This window comes from Chelonoidis abingdonii, chromosome 1, assembly GCF_003597395.2.
Source record: "Chelonoidis abingdonii isolate Lonesome George chromosome 1, CheloAbing_2.0, whole genome shotgun sequence".
NCBI classification, from domain to species: Eukaryota; Metazoa; Chordata; order Testudines; family Testudinidae; genus Chelonoidis; species Chelonoidis abingdonii.
Window position 1 is genome coordinate 130591422 of NC_133769.1, and position 17503 is coordinate 130608924.

The 17503-nt window shown below is 46.8% G+C and overlaps 1 protein-coding gene across 1 annotated transcript in view; it reads right to left on the minus strand.

Annotated features, from left to right (window-relative positions):
* The window catches only part of TTLL12 (tubulin tyrosine ligase like 12), a 67252-nt gene extending 50730 nt beyond the window's left edge, over nt 1-16522 (minus strand). Inside the window, exon 1 of the mRNA XM_032762477.2 lies at nt 16353-16522. Coding sequence (XP_032618368.1) covers nt 16353-16472 — 120 coding nt within the window. The 5' untranslated portion in view covers nt 16473-16522. The remainder of the gene's footprint in view (nt 1-16352) is intronic.
* Nucleotides 16523-17503: the final 981 nt, after the last annotated feature.

A 17503-nucleotide genomic window follows, 5' to 3' on the forward strand; every position in this document is an offset into this window, starting at 1 on the left:
GGCGATGCAGTCCCAAATCCAAAAAGAGCTCCAGCACGGACCATACGGAGATACTGGATCTGATCGCTGTATGGGAAAATCTGCTCTATCAGAGCTCCGTTACAGAAGCACAATACAAGCATTGAAAAAATCTCCAGGCTATGATAGACAGAGTCACAGCACAGTGCTGGGTGACAAGCGATACGGAAAGCCAAAGAATCAAATGGACGCTCATTGGAGGAAGGGAGGGGTACTGAAGACTCCAGCTATCCCACAGTCCGCAGTCTCCAAAAGCATTTGCATTCTTGGCTGAGCTCCAATGCCTGAGGTCAAAAACATGTCCGGGTGTTCAGGTATATTTGTCAATTTACACCCTTCCCGCCCCCAAAAAGGGGAAAAAACATTTCTGCCTTTTTTCAGTCACCCCATGTCCACTGCATGCTGCCTGTAGACGGGGTGCTGCAGCGCTGAACACCAAGCATCCCCTTCCTGGTGGATTAGCAGTCACATTGTACGTCCTGCCATTGGTAATCACAGCCCGTAGTGCTCCTGGCGGCTCAGTGAGGTCAGCCGGGGGTGCCTGGGTAAAAATGGGAATGACTCCTGGTCATTCCTGGCAGATGGTACAGAATGGCTGCTAACCGTCCTCATCATAGCAACTGAAGGCTGAGCTCTATCAGCCCCCTCCTTTCATGTCTAAAGAAAAGATTCTGTACTGCCTGGACTATCATAGCAGCTGGAGGCTGCCTCCCTCTTATTTTATCTCACTAAAAACTCAGTGTTTCTTACTCCTGCATTCTTTATTACTTCATCACACAAATGAGGGGACACTGCCACGGTAGCCCAGGATGGTTGGAGGAGGAGGGAAGCAACAGGTGGGGTTGTTGCAGGGGCACCCTCTAGAATGGCATGCAGCTCATCATTTCTGCGGGATCTCTGGGGCTCTGACATGGAGTAGCTGTGCTCTCTGGTTCTCTAGTACACTTGCCCCATATTCTAGGTAGGACTAACTCTAGTTTTAGACAAAACATAAAGAAGGGAATGACCCAGGGAGTTATTCCCATTTTTGTCCATGCGCCCCCGGCCGACCTCAGCGAGGCCAGCCAGGGGCACCCATGACAGCAGCAAATGGTACAAAACAATTGATAACCATCACCTCATTGCCAATTTACAATGGCAAATGGTGCAATAGAGATGGTAACCATCTCTGCTACCTTGCAAAGGCAATTGAACGCTGCTGTGTAGCACTGCGGTACCAGATCTGTCAGCAGCATCCAGTAGACATACTGTGACAGTGACAAGGCAAAACAGGCTCCATGGTTGCCATGCTATGGCGTCTGCCAAGGCAATCCAGGGAAAAAGGGCACAAAATGATTGTCTGCCGTTGCTTTCACTTGTGACACTGTTTTTGCATTGGGATCTCAACCCAGAATTCCAATGCGTGAGGAAGACTGCGGGAACTATGGGATAGCTACGGGATAGCTACCCACAGTGCAACGCTCCGGAAATCGACGCTAGCCTCTGTACATGGACGTACACCGCCGAATTAATGTGCTTAGTGTGGCCGCGTGCACTCGACTTTATACAATCTGTTTTACAAAAACAGTTTATGTAAAATCGGAATAATCACGTAGTGTAGACATAGCTGTCACTTCTGGTCTGCCCATACACAGGGTCTCACCACAAAGCAGTGTAAGAGGCACCCCAGATTAGACAGCTGAGACACAGCTGTTCTACAGTCCAGACTGTACCCTGGGTATGTCAGTTACTGAATAAAATTCTATTCTTTTAAAAATAAAAATTCTTTATTAGTTTACAAAATATGCTGCAGAGTGCCTAGCAGTTCTGAAAGAACACTTGTTACAATGTAACAACTCATACAAATCAGTGACAGTGTAATAATAAGTGTACAGCAAACACCGCAAAATTAATAGGTGCATGGACAGTGTTATATTCCCAGATGTACACCAAGCACCACATAACTCTTAACAGGACCCAAAGCAGCCAGGACCCACAGCACAATGCTTTACTGTGGTTCACTGTTAAAGTACTCTTTCAAAGCCTCCTTGGCCAACATAGATCTGTGTTGAGCTTTTCTAATAGCCCTTGCATCAACCTGTTCAAACTCAGACACCTGCTCCACCTCTGCCATCCACACTGCCAGCAATTTTTCCTCCTTTGCTTCACAGATATTATGCAGGACACAGCAGGGGACTACAACCACTGGAATTTTTTTTCACACTGAGATCTAATCTTGTGAGTAAATATATGTCAGCATCCCTCCAGTCTACCAAAAGCACATTCAACTGTCATTCTGCACCTGCTGAGCTGGTAGTTGAATCTTTCCTTAGTGCTGTCAAGGTGGCCAGCGCATGGCTTCACAAGCCACGGGAAGGCTGCGTCCCCCATGATCACTATTGGCATTTCAACATCACCAAAGATAATCTGCTAGCTGGGAAAGAAAGCCCCTGCTTGAAGCTTTCTGAACAGGCTCGTGTTCTTAAAGAGGCAATGTCACATATCTTTCCTTACCAGCCCACATTGATGTCAGTGAAATGTCCCCAGGAATCCATCAATGCCTCCTTAACCACAGAAAAGTAGCCCCTTCGTTGATGTACTTTGTGCAAGGTTGTCTGGGGCCAAAATAGAGAGACACATGCCATCTATTGCCTCACCACAGTGCAGAACCCCACTGTTGCAAATCCATCCACTCCAGCCTCCATATTGCCTGGACAGAGGGAGACGATTAATGGCCCTGCACACCTCCATGATAACGGTCCCCCACAGTGGATTTTTCAACTTCAAAATCATTTCCCACTGACTGGTAGCAATCTGGCATTGCAAGTTTCCACAGTGCAATTGCCACTCACTTCTCCACTGTCAGTGCATCTCTCATTCTGGTGTCCCTGCACTGGAAGGCTGGGGAGAGCTCGGCACACAGCTCCAGGAATGTGACCTGGCACATCTGAAAGTTCTGCAGCTACTGGTTGTCATCCCAAGCCTGCAGTACGATGTGATCTCTCCAGTCAGTGCCCATTTCTTGGGCCCAGAAGCAGCACTCCACCATCAGCAGTTGCTCCATGAACTCCACCAAACATCTTGAATTGGTTCTTGCTGAGCCAAGAAGAATCAAATCAGTGTGGAACAAAGCAAATACAGTAGGATTGTGCATCCTGTGCTTTTGAAATGCCTATGAGAATAGTGCAGAGCCATGCACAATCCATGCTTCTATCAGAGATGGTGGCCAACGAGGAGGACTGCATATGTTCATCGGATTTTTTTTTTTTTAAAGTGCAAAAAAGTTATGGAATATAAAGTGACAGTATGGGATGGAAGCAGTTGCATGCTTAGAAGTTGACCCCTGGCTCCCAGTCACCACTGCGCTACCCGTTTGTCCCACCATGCATTGCCAGAACTTCCCAAAAGACAATGCATCGTAAAATGGTATATTGGATATTGGGCTATCTACCCATGGTGCACTGCACTGTGCATCGATGCAAACACTCCTGAGGAGTATGCACAACGCCGACGCAGGGAGCCAAGTGTGCGCGCACACAAGCGATACATTAACTGCTGTGGCTTTAAGATGAAGTTGACCAAAGTTTGTAGTGTGGACATGGCCATAGACAGGAAGTTTTTGTTTCACAGTCATTAGTAGTTCTGTCCCTTTGTCCCATGTCACAAAACTCTTTTTAGAAGCTGAAAATACAGGGCCAAATTCACTTGTGATTTAACTCCATTAAATCCAACAGATTTAAATCTGCCATGAACCTAGCCCTAACCCAGTGGTTCACAAACTTCTGTACTGGTGACCCCTTTCACATAGCAAACCTCTGAGTGTAACCCCCCCTTATAAATTAAACACTTTTAAAATATATTTAACCTATTATAAATGCTGGAGGAAAAGTGGGGTTTGGGGTAGAGGCTGACAACTTGCGACCCCCCCATGTAATAACTCCAAGTTTGAGAACCTCTGCCCTAACCTGTCTGGGTATAGGATACAAGACCAATTAATGCAATTTGTTCCCTAGGCTCTTGATGGTGTTGATGCACCACAGGGGCCCTGATTTAGTCCAAGAGGAAATCTGCCTTTACAGTCAGCTCTCAAGTGGTAAGAAAGTTTTCAGCTTGGCTTCTTTTTACAAGTTATATTATTAAGAAAAATGCATTTTACATTGTAGGCTAACTTGGTGAAATGCATGTTTACTCACCCTTGGGCATTCAGAATGATTTCATGGAGTGCTGCTAGTTAATTTCTATGCACTTACCTCTATTACTATGGTCAGAGATTCTCTGGGGTTTGTTTTCAATCCTTCCTATCACAGCTGCAGGATCATGATCTAGAGTCTAGACCAGGAGTAGACAACCTATGGCACAGGTGCCAAAGGCGACATGCGAGCTCATTTTCAGTGGCACTCACACTGCCCGGGTCCTGGCCACTGGTCTGGGGGGCTCTGCATTTTAATTTAGTTTTAAATGAAGCTTCTTAAACATTTTAAAAACCTTATTTACTTTACATACAACAGCAGTTTAGTTCTATATTATAGACTTATAGAAAGAGACCTTCTAAAAATGTTAAAATGTGTTACTGGCATGCGAAACCTTAAGACTCGGCACACCACTTCTGAAAGGTTGCCGACCCCTGGTCTAGACTAATTACATAGCTTATGAGATAAGTCTTCTGAGATCCTAACTGATGTGAACTTGTACGTCTGTTGCACAACCATGAAACGTCTCAAATAGATCTGCTTTTATAGTTTCCAAGGCAAACATACACTTTTAAAAAGGAAAACAAGAGATTTCAAATCTGAGAGACTCAGGGTATGGCTACACTTGGAATTTCAAAGCGCTGCCATGGCAGCGCTTTGAAGTGTGAGCGTGGTCAGAGCGGCAGCGCTGGGAGAGAGCTCTCCCAGCGCTGCACGTAAACCACATCCTTTACGGGTGCAGTGTGCAGCGCTGGGAGCCGCGCTCCCAGTGCTGCCGCACTGATTACACTGAGGCTTTACAGCGCTGTATCTTGCAGCGCTCAGGGGGGTGTTCTTTCACACCCCTGAGCGCGAAAGTTGCAGCGGTGTAAAGTGTGAGTGTAGCCAAGCCCTTAGTACAAAAGCTGCTACTTCTGTAAGCCAGTTAGGTACACACTGATCAGACAGATCACTAGTTCTCCCCACATTGTTTAAGAAGGCATTAGAATTACTTGCACAAAGCTAATCTGATTGAGAAAAAATATATATGTGGAAAAAACTGAAGAATTATTGGTTTAACATGTCAAGTCTGGGAATAATACCAAGCCCCAAAAGTCTCACTAATTCTAAGCACTGACAGTTTCCTACCTGAGTGAAGTCCCCTTAAGCAATGAGTTTTTCTTTACACCTCACAAACCAGTGTTGCTTCAAGGTAATTATTTCTATTAATCCTTCTAGCAGGAGAACTGGGGAAAACCAACTAAGCACCTGTGAAGCAAAACTAGTCAGGAACCAGACTTGCTACAGCAGGTTACCCTAGAACAGGGGTGGGCAAACTTTTTGGCCTGAGGGCCAGTTAGGGTACAGGGTCGTGGCCCGGCCCACACCTCTTATCTGCCCCTCCCTCCTGCCCTGGGACTCCTTCGCCATCCAATCCTCCCTGTTCCCCCGACAGGCCCCCTGCCCTATCCACATACACATATCGCTCCCTGTCCTGACTCCCCCAGGAACCCTTGCCCCTGACTGCCCCCTGCCGCCCCATCCAACCCCCCTTCCTTCCTGACTGCCCCGCCAGAACCCTGTCCCAATTCAACCCCCTATTTTGCCCCCTTGACTCCTATCCACACCCCCACCCCCGACCACCACCCCGAACTCTCGGCCCTCTATCCAACCCCCCCTGCCCCAGGCCCCCTTACTGCGCTGCCTGGAGCGCCAGTGGCTGGCGGTGCTGGAGACGGGCCATGCCACTGCTGCTGCCACCATGCAGCACAGAGACCAGTCAGGCCAGGCTCTGCAGCTCAGTTGCCCCAGGAGCTCACAGCCTTGCTGCTCAGGGCATTGCACTGGCAGCAGAGCAAGCAAGCTGAGGCTGTGCGGGGAGGGGAGACAGCAGAGGAGGGGCCAGGGGCGAACCTCGCAGGCCAGGAACTCAGGGGCCAGGCAGGACAGTCTTGCAGGCCAGATGTGGCCTGCGGGCCATAGTTTGCCCACCCCTGCCCTAGAATGTACATCAAGTTTACAGGAACAGGAATAGTGGGTGGGCTGCTATGGTGGAAAGATGCGAAGACGAAGATGGAAAAATATCCAAGGGTTTTATATTATAGCCTGTCACCAGAGTATCTGAGCACCATCCATGCAAAATCAATAGCAACAGCAAAATCCCTCGTAGATTTCATGGAGTCTCCGGCACTTCCCCTCTATGGGCTCAGAACTCTGCTTCAGGTAGGGTTGAGGGATAGGGTATTAGTTATGTGTTGGCTAGAATTACATATATACTATTGGAGTAAAGATCACGAATTTTTAAAGCAATATTACTGACGTTAAATTTTAAATTAGGAATACATTTGCTGTTACATGTTCCCCAGGACCAGAGAGCTAGTAATTTCCGTTTCCCTTTCATGCTGATAATCACTGTTGTAGTTTGGATTGCAGTGGAAGATACAGTTGTTTAGCAAGAGGTTGTAACCTTGTTTAACCAGTATTAATACAAGGAGAGAAACTCCCAACATACACACAAATTGGCATCTATAGGTCAATATTTTGTAGTTCACGGTTACCTGGTAACTCAGGGCTTGGCTACATTGGCACTTTACAGCGCTGCAACTTTCGCGCTCAGGGGTGTGAAAAAACACCCCCCTGAGCGGCGCAAGATGCAGCGCTGTAAAGTGTCAGCGTAATCAGGGCGGCAGCGCTGGAAGCACGGCTCCCAGCGCTGCACTCTACACTCGTAAGGGATGTGGTTTACAAGCAGCGCTGGGAGAGCTCTCTCCCACCGCTACGGCTCTGACTACACTCATGCTTCAAAGTGCTGCCGCGGCAGCGCTCCCACAGCGCTGCCGGGGTAGCGCTTTGAAATTTCTAATGTAGCCAAGCCCTCAGAAAGGATTACATTTTACACTTAACTAAAGCTTTGTTCCTCCTGCAGCAGTTTTCCTGATCTGCTCATTAGCTTACTCCGCAGTTCAATAAACTCACACAGCGTAAACTCATTGTGAATTAAGAAAGAAACCAGCCAACACCCAAAACAACTTTACACTTTTTTTTTTTTAAATGACAAGATATTAAGATGTCTGGAAGCGAACAGTTAAGGAATCTATCCATTTCCCTGCTTCAATATTATCCCTCATCACTCGCTATCACCTTCACTGCTTACCCAACCCACTTACAGTTAATTTTACATCTGCTTTTCGCTCTACAATTAACAGAAGCTGTTGATGTTCTATTTTGTTTCTTAAATATCCAAAAGGAAAATATCCCCAGGGTACATTAAGTGACATAAAAACGATAGGTTCTTGCATAGTTGAGGCCCCATGTAACTGAGATTCTCTGGCAATAGATGTTGCCACAGAAGCCAACCCTTGCACACCGAAGTCTGCCCCAAAATCTAAGCTTTTTGCATTGAAAAAGTTCCCATCCCTCTTCTGGCCTTTAAGTCTATGAGACCATCTTGACTGTCTAGTTTGACCTCCTGCACATCACAGGCCACAGAACTTGACCCACTTATTCCTGTAATAGATGTATAACCTCTGGGTGAGGTATGGAAGTCCTCAAATTGTAATTTAGAGTTACAGAGAATCCACCACTCCAGTCAAAACTAGCAAATGACGTGTGCCCCATGCTGAAGAGAACATAAGAATGGCCATACTAGGTCACGCCAACGGTCCATCTAGCCCAGTATCCTGTTTTCCGACAGCGGCCAATGCCAGGAAGGCAAAAAAAAAAAAAGAAAAAGAATATCCCAGAGTTTCTGCCAATATGAGCTGGGGGAAAATTCCTTTCCAATCCCAAATATGGTGAGCAGTTGGACATTGAGGATGTCGGCAAATCCCCACCCAGACACCTTGGAAAGTACTCCCCGCAGTAACTCAGAGCCCTTCCCATCTAGAGTCCTCTCTCTGGCCAACAGAGGTATTTGCTATTAGCAGTTGCAGATGGGGCAAATGCTGTTGTAGGCAATCTCATCCTACCATCCATAAACTTATCAAGCTCAGCCCTCAAACCACTTAGGTTTTTTTGCCTCGACTACTCTCCTTGGAAGGCTGTTCCAGAACTTCACTCCTCGGATGGTTAGAAACCATCATCTGATTTCAAGCCTAAACTTGTTGATGGCCAGTTTATGTCCATTTGTTCTTGTACCAGTATTAGCCCTTAACTTAAATAACTCCTCTCACCCCAAGTGCATCTCTCTGATATATTTACACAGAACAATTGCATCTCCCATCAGTCTTTGTTTAGTTAGGGTAAAAAAAAAAAAAAAAAAGATTTTTAAGTCTTCTCTCATAAAGTAGGTTCTCAATTCCACACATCACCTTATTAGCCCTTCTCTGCACCTGTTCAGTTTGGATTCATCTTTTTTAAACATGGGAGACCAGAGCTGAACACAGTATTCCAGATGAGGTCTGACCACTGCCTTATATAACAGAGTTAACACTTCCCTGTCTCTACTGGAAATACCTCACTTGAAGCATCCTAGGACTGCATTAGCCTTTTTGAAGGCCACATCACATTGGTGGCTCATAGTCGAGGGCATATTGGTTGATCACAGGATTTTCTCCTCTACTGTTGCTTCCAACTAAGAAGTCCCCAGTTTACAGCAAAAATCTTGTTGTTAGGCCCTACGTACATGACTTTGCACTCTTAGATTTCATTCCATTTCTATTGCTCCAGTTTTCAGGGTCATCCAAATGCTTTTGCATGATATACCAGTCCTCCTCAAAGTTGGAAGGTATTGCCAAAATGATGTCCTCTGTAAATTTAGTACCACAATCCCACTTTTTGCACTGTCGATAATAAAGATGTTAAATAAGACTGGCCCCAAGGTGGATCCCAGAGGAACTCCATCAGTAACTTCCCCCCCAGCCTGATTGTTCACCTTTCAGTATGACTCGTAGTCTCCACATTTGTGAAGACAGAGCCATGTTCAAGGCTGAGATGTGTGATTTGCTCCCAAGTGAGGAAAGCTACACTTGACTGGTTTACACCTCATTCATATTTTCAAGGTAATCTGCATTCATCACAATTGGGTTTTTAACCTCGGAAAACTAAAGATGACACTTTTAAGCATTTAACTGGATATTACCTTGGCAGAAACGTCTAGTTAACATGCTTACCCCACAATTCCAATCTACTTCCTCATGTAAGCATGACCCCTAACTGTTCTTTATCCAGCTGCCAAAGCTTCCAGCATCCCTGACAATTTCCGTAACGCAGTTGTGCTGCCAACCAACGCAGAAGTTTTCAGCGTATTGAAAGTGCAGGAGCCCTGTACAATACATTCAATAATATCTCAACGACAAAGGCTATTAGTACTGGCTGTATTGTTCTTTTCCCTGCTTCATTATAGCCTCAATTTCTAGCTGAAATGAAACTATTGCAAAAGACTGTCTGCCACGAATGAATCCCCCAAAATCTAGGGGCCTTGCCACAGAACAGTTCAGCTTGCTATAGAACACACAGGACTTCTTCATAGGGTAGCACGTGGTAGCAAAATGATTATAAATATAATTGGATTGCTCTGTTGGGGTTCATAGGCTTATGTAAGTCATGCAAGCCTGTACTGAACCATGTTGTGTAACAGCTAGACGTAACTTTTTTTGCAGTACAAAACTGTTGTGCTTTCCAATATATTGGAAATGGGATTTTATGATGTCCTAGTAATTCGTTACAGATGTACATAAGAGGCAAATTTTAGGAGGGGAAAGGATGAAATATTATATGGCAGTAGGGAACTCACAGACTCCCACATGGGGATGGGAAAATGGTTTATTTTGAAGAGACAATCTTACCTTTTCAGGGAACAACGTTTTGAAGTGTAGAATTTTTGTAATTAAGCGCGACACAGTTTTTGGCTGTTGGCAGAGCCCACGGGAACACTTCTAAACTCTTAAAAGTTTTTTTTTTTGGTTTTTTTTTAAATGAGAAAAATCAACAACTTAAGTCCAAACGACATATATGACTCACAGGAGAGGAAACCTGCTCCAAACACATCTTATGACAACCATTAAAACAGAGGTCCTGCATGTTTCGGCACATTCAGCAAAGGTAGGAACGTGTGCGTATGCACATGTGTTTGAAGGTTGTGTTGGGAAAGAGCTCTATTTGGATGAGTTGTAGAGATACTGACAGGGAGACAGGAACTTTTATCTACATTAAAACACTCAACATTCAGTATTGCTAGAAACTGTTAGGCCTTGCTTAAGTTAACCTTTTCTCTACGTTCCTTCCACCCAGCCAAACACAGAGGACCTTCCCCTGTTCCACTCTATGACTCACTGGAGTGGAACAGGTTTTCTTTAACTTCTGCCCCATGAAAACCCCACAATCCCTTTCACTCCACCCTTCCCAGACCTGCCATTTCTCCTGCCCCTCCTAATCCTGCCTCTCTGAGAACTCCCTAGTCTACATAAGGAAACATAGCTCAGTGTCACTCTTTTCCCTACATGTCTGTCCCAGTCCACTGTCTTCTCACCATAATTCCTTCTGAATATCTAGCCCTCCCCTAGAAGGCCCTTTGCTCTAGTTCTATGGCAGCATTAGCATCTTCAGCAGTAGAGCCTGGTATCAGCAGCAAGCCAATTTCTATTTATACATTTATTAAAAATGTTGAACATTGCTCTGTATACACACAAATAGAGTGATCTGGACCACAACCATGAGCAAAAGGAACAGAGAAACAAGTACAGCATCCTGCTACCATACAGCAGCTCTCTGCACAAAGCATTTCTCTACCCTGTCCTAATAGACAGGGGTCAGGACCAGACATTCTTTAGCAAAAGAACAAAACAAAATCAAAAAGCCACAGTCTGCTTTTAAAGAACAATCAGTTCTTCGGTCAGTTTATGAGTTCCTCCTGGCTTCCTGACATGGAGCATGACAAGGCAACCACTTAGCATTCAGAGCCTCTTCACCAGTTTTTTTACTGCCTCCTGTTTATATCCTTCTCCTACTTAACTCATTCCTCGGCCTTCCAATCTTGGTGCAGGAGTACCAAGCTATTTTTATTATTCTTTCCACACTCTCTCTCTCTCTCTCTCTCTCACACACACACACACACACACACATTTTTGTACAGGAGCCGTTTGTGATAGGGAGTGAATATGATAAAAGAATATTATTAAGGCTGCGAAGTCAAGCACTCAAAAGTTCGGCAATGCCAGAATTAAGGCTGTCTTTGCAAACTTACTTCAGTTCCATTGTGCACATGTATTAGGATACAGTCTTTAATTACATGAGCACGTACTACTTTCCCCCTCAAGACTATGTACTGCATGAGGCAGGGGTCTGGGAGGGTGCAGGGAGTGAGAGAGAGAGAGAGAATATGTGATCATACAAAGACTGAATCGTAATCAAGGCTAAGATTTTGTGACGGATATTTTTAGTAAAAGTCACAAAGAGGTCACAGGCAAAAGAGAAAAATTCACGAAAGCTGAGATCCGTCCATGACTTTTACTAAAAATATCCACAACAAAATGGGGATCTGTGGGTCCCCACACCACCTGAAGCAGGCTACTTTATAGGGACTAGGAGATGCCTACAGAAGCTGGGGGCTGCAGGGTACCCCTGTGTCATAGCTTTCCTACTCAGATCTGAACCTTAGAGTTCAGAACATAAGATGCTAGCATGAAACCTACAAGCTTAATTACCAGCTTAGATCTGATATTGCTGCCACCAGACAGGAATTCCAGTGCCTGCCTCACTCTGGTGTCCCCAAAACCTTCCCTGGGGGACTCCAAGACTCAGATGCCCTGAGTCTCACAACAAAGGGAAATAACCCACTTCCCTTCTCCCTCTTTACCTCCTCCCAGGCTTCCCCTCCCTGGGTTACCCTGGAAGATTACTGTACTTAAACTCCTTGAATTACAAAACAGAAGGTACATTACTTCCCCCTCCTCTTTTCCTCCCACCAATTCCCTGTGACTGCAGGCTCATCCCTGAGTCCCACTAGGAAAAATCCAACAGTTCTTAAAAGAAAGCTTTAATAAAAAGAAAAAAGACATAAAAATGGTCTCTGTATCAAGTGACAATATATAGGGTTATTGGCTTAAAAGACAGGAATAACAGCCTTATCAAAAGAATTACAATTAAAAAACATCCGCAACATACACACATGTAAAAAAAAAACCAAACATAAGCCATTGTTTTCTACCTTTGTATTAGAACTTGGAATCAAGATTAGAAAAGCCTGGAGTAGAGAACCTCTCTCAGAGCGAGAGAGCACTAGATCGAACAAAAAAAACACCACAAAACCTCCTCCCTGACTGAAAAATCCGTTCTGATGGTCCTTCGTCAGGTTTGTTCCCTCTGTTAACCTTTAAGCAAAAGAACATTAACCCTTACTTTCTGTTAAGACACTGCACTGCAGTTCCGGGGCTGCAGCAGCAAGATCTGCGGGGGGGGGGGGTTTCCATCCCTGCGCCCTGATTCGAGAAAAAGGTTCTCAGCATTCGTGGAGCTGCAGGACACCCTGTTGCCTGTGGTGGCATAGAGCTCCAGGAGCCGCCAGAGGCAAGTAGGGGTACCATGCAGCTCCCTGCCCCTGTGGGCAGCAGGGGATCCTGCAGCTCCTGACCACCGTGGGCTTAAGTCACTGAGGTCGCTGGAAGTCATGGATTCCACGACTTTTGCAATCCCCGTGACTAAATTGTAGAATTTAACATCTAAAGAGGCCTTGGCATAGGCAGGATGTCAGCGCCAACCCCAGAGCTCATGTGGTCCGTGTGAGTCGGACCAAGCCACGTTGCTGGTGGGCTGCCCAGCCTGGCTGTTGCTGCAGAGTACCCAGAGGGGCCTGGAGCTGCATAGCAGACACCGAACAGCTCTGCCTCCTGTCTCTCCTTCCCCGTGAGCACGCCCGGGGGCTTGGCGCTGCCCTCCAGAGCTGTGCGTCACAGCCCCGTGCCGGCAGGAGCAAGCAGCGGGCGTTGGGGTGGGGTGAGGGGGCTACCTGATCCCTCCAGCCAGGGCACAAGCACCTCCACTCCCCCAGCACTAATCCCAGTCTGAAATGGCTGTAGCAGCCCTGCCCATGGTCCCATGTCTTGCTATGGGAGGGGAGGGGGAGAGAGGAGGAGGCTCTGAGAGCAGGGCTGCGGCCTGGCTCCCACACTGGCCTCGGGTCCCCTGTGGCTGGAGGGGCAGCAGACACCGGGGAGCCTGGCTTGGGGCACCTCAGCAACACTCCAGAGTCCCAGGCGGTTACCCCACAGCGTGGCTGGGGACAGAGTCAGCCAGGCAGGGGGCACTGCCTGTAGCTCTCACACAGAGTGGGCTGAGGCAGCTGCAGGGTTCGGCTGCCAGGGCCCAGGGTAGAGTAGCCAGCAATCACAGGGCAGTGTGCCCGGACCTCCCACTCCCCGGGATCCCCATAAGCCAGCCAGTGGCTCAGCCTGCGCAGCAGCACAAGTTCGGGCAGGAGGCGGCCAAGGGTGGGGGGGAAGAGAAGGTGGCGGCAGCAGGGACAAGCCAGAGGAGGAGCCCACAGCTGGCGCTGGAGGAGCAGCCCGCTCGGCCACCATGTTCCGCTGCCACCCTCTATGCTCCATGACCAGGGCAGGGCCACGCTAGCGGCTCCTACCTGAGGGAGGCTGGCCACTGCCCGTGGGAGAATGGCAGGGACACGCTCCCCACTGAGCTGGCTCCCTCTGCCTCATTGCACAGCCCTGGAAGCACCTAGTCTCCAGACTCAGACTCCTTGTCTCAATCTACTCCTTTCACTACTTTGGTGTGGCTTTTGTCCCTTCTGCATTAGAATCAGACAGACAGCTTACTCCTTCATGCTGCCTGGGTCCCTGTAAGGGGGTCATCAAGAGCACAGCAGACTCATTCCCTGCTCTCAGTTCTGGTATCTAGCCCCACCTCCGACCAGACCAGCTGCTACAGGGAAATTCCAGCTTTAGCCCTGTAGCCATGGGCTGGAGGGAGCATGCTCAGATGGCACTGAAAAGGCAAGTCTGCTCTAGCAGGTATGAGATGCTCAAGTGGGCTGAATGGAAACAGAATCTTTAGAGATTTACATGTTAAAATTCTTACAAGCGGCTAATGAGTATAGGTGAAATACCATTTTGGGGCAGATTTTGCACAGGCACACCCCACTCATGAAAGTCCCCAACCATGTCAAGTCCCTGCTCCAGATCATGCTCCAATCATGGGAAAGTCACCTTTTTTTTTTTTTGTTAACATGGGCAAATTGTGTGCGTGAGAGAGAGAGTTTGAAACAGATGAATAGTTTTGACTAAAATTTTCCACAAAGTTCAGCGTGAGGCAGACACCAGCCCAAATGTTTAAAGTTTGGCAAAGTCATAAGCAATCTGAAACAGGGTCTTATAACGAGAAATGTCTGGCAAGCTTAGCAGCAGCAGTGTTATCAGACTTGCCTATAACAGGATTACAATTTCCCCCACTAATTCCCCCTAAAACATGTACATGAATTTCTCCCCAGCAAGGCCAACAAAACAAGACTTACACACGTGCTTAGGAGTCCTGTTTGCATGAAGTAACTCATGGGCAAGTTTTTTCAGGACTGGGACAGAATTTTGAGTTTTCAGGCCAAACCATTTTGGACATATGATAAAAATAAAACAAAAGTGACGTTTTAAGAAAGTCATCAATAAGAAATTATTTAAATCTCATCAATTTAGAACCTCTTTTTTCTTTGTATTTTTTGAACTTCATAGGAAGTTAATACCCATGGATAAGATGAGCAGATGAGCTATCAGGCACTAAATTATTTTGGGGAAAATTGTGTAAATGAAGATGAGGTGGATCTCCCACCCCTTCCAGTTTGTCTTAAAAAGTCAAGTTAAGCATAAAAATTGAAGTTAGTTTTCCTGTTCTAACTTTGAAGTGGCTACTACCAGTCTCTAATAAGAAAACATGAAGGGGGAAAGTCCACTGGTCAAGCGGCAGTACATGTTCCCACAGTGGATATGGATAGAGTGTTCGCTACTCTAAGCTCCAGAGCAGGAGCCAATTCAAAGGATGGCACTTATGGTCAATAGAGCTGTTCTTAACCAGAAAGCCAAGTGGGCAAATCAGGAGGTCAAATGGGTGGATGAAGGGGGAGTGTTTGTTTTAAAAAGCCAAACCAAAGTATAATACATTAAGGTACTGAAAACACCAACGTTTAGATATAATCACTCAGTGTTTTCTTAATGTCCCCTTTAGTTCCACGTGCTGGGGGCTACATGATATAAAGAGGCCCTCTCCCCAGCATTCACCTGTCAGCTTCCAAACCCCCTAAAGCCTTCTATTAATGATTACGTGATGTTACAGATATATTTCCAGTAATACTTCTCTCCTAGTTCTACCTTAATATTTAGCTTCACTAACACAGCTGACAAAACAACTCCACTCTCTCACATGCTATGGAGCAATACATCCATTCATATTTTTTCAATGCTGTAGGGGAACCTCCTCTGCACAAGTCTGTATTTTAAGCTTTCCAAGGACATTGTCTTTGTATGTTTGTACAGTACCTAAGGGGCCACAATCCTTACTGGGGCCTCTATGCACTACTGCAATATAAATCATATAAATATAGAAAATACTATTATTTTGTTATGGGATCAAGGAGCATTTGCTGTGTGGTTTAATATTTTTGGAGTTTTTCCTTTGTCACTGCCCCCCCCTCCCCCGGCCACTAAAAGCCAAACTATACTGACAAAGGAAGAATAACTTCAGCCGTATTTCACATGGTAGAGAGGTTTAATTAGCATTTCTTCAGCATTTTAAAGATACCCAGATCTACAGACTGTGATCATGCCAAATATCATCATTATTTTTAATACACTGGTAGAAAACATCCAGAGAAAAGCATTCCTCAGTGACTGCTCTCCACACAGTTCCTGTTTCCCCCCTAGGATTTAAGGCCACCCACCCACCACCTAAACGAGCCAAGTTTCGTTTCCAAGCCAGCCTGAAGAAGGGAGAGCTAAGATTCAAACCAGCCAAAACAAGCCGGGGAGATGTTAAACAGGCTCCCTGGGAACCGCACCTGGGAGAAAAGCCCTTCCAGCCAGGAGCTCTTTTAACGAAACACTCGCGCTGAAGTACCAGCCTCAGGTAGCATGTGCAGGAGGCGCAGGAAAGGGCAGCAGGCAGCGCCTTGGCTCGGAGGCTCTGGCGCGTGCCCTGTGTTCCCGGGAACCCCCGCGAGCCCCGGCCCGGCGCTGCAAGACGCGCACCCACCTCGTTCTCCAGCTTGTGCCGCAGGCGCTCCCAGTAGAGCGGGGGCACCGCCGAGGCGCTCAGCGCCGCTCCGTGCAGGGCCACGAACGCCTTGTACTCCTCGGGGCTCTCCCCCTCCATGTTTCTGCCACTGCCTCTAGGGCGTCTCTCTGCGAGAGTCCGGTAGCGCGACACCACAGCATGCTGGGCGGGGACTCGCTTTAAAGGGAAAGGACTTTCCTGTGCTGCTCGCGGGCGCTGGAAACTACAGCGCTCCCGCCGTCCGGGCACCTCTGCTGCAGAGTTTTTTGCACCGTGGTGGCCGTGTGGCGCTGCGGGATTTCCTCCCCACGCGCCTCCGTGCAGCGCGGCCCTCGGGCCACTGCAGGCCAGAGAGCTGTGAGCGCAGCACCCTGAGGGTGTGTGCGGGTGAAGGAAGAGCAGGAATGCACCCGTCTGCTGCAATAGCCCTTTCGCTGGCTGGCAAATATTCAACCGGCAAAAATCACCTCCAGGTTACAGCCACACCTGCGTGGTGGATTTTTTTTTTTTTTGTGGTGTGTGTGTGTGTGTGTGTGTCTTGAGGGTGTTTTGGTTTGGCTCATTACAAAGGCAGCAGGTAAATTTCCTTGTGAAATAGGTAAATAGATCTGAATGTTCAAAGATCTGGTGGGTTTGGGCCAGGCTCTTGGTTCAGGGGCAGATATGCCAATGTGGCCATGTTTAACACATAAAATAAATTCATTTCAACTTCACTACAGCCTCTTGCCTTGTTTTTCAGACACTTCTTTGTAGTCCAGATGGTGCCAGCCACACCTCGATCACACTAGAGCAAATTTTTCATATTGTTTTTAATATGTTTTCCACAAAGGCCCCCAAAATCCTGCAATCAGCTCCAGCTGGAAGTCTGTGTAAGACTGGAGCCTAACTGTAATCATAGTGAAACTGAGTAATCTATTTTCATTATCCAACCAGGGAGAAACCACAGAGACATCACCAATGGTATAAGACAAAATTGTTTTTAAAATGGTCATGGAAATACATAATGATTTTTTTTTTAACCTTCACATCTCCCTTTATGGAGGTGTCATGGTATCTAGCCCCAATCTGAAACTTAGAGTCCAAAAAAATGGGGTACCAGCATGAATCCCCCTAAGCTTAACTACCAGCTT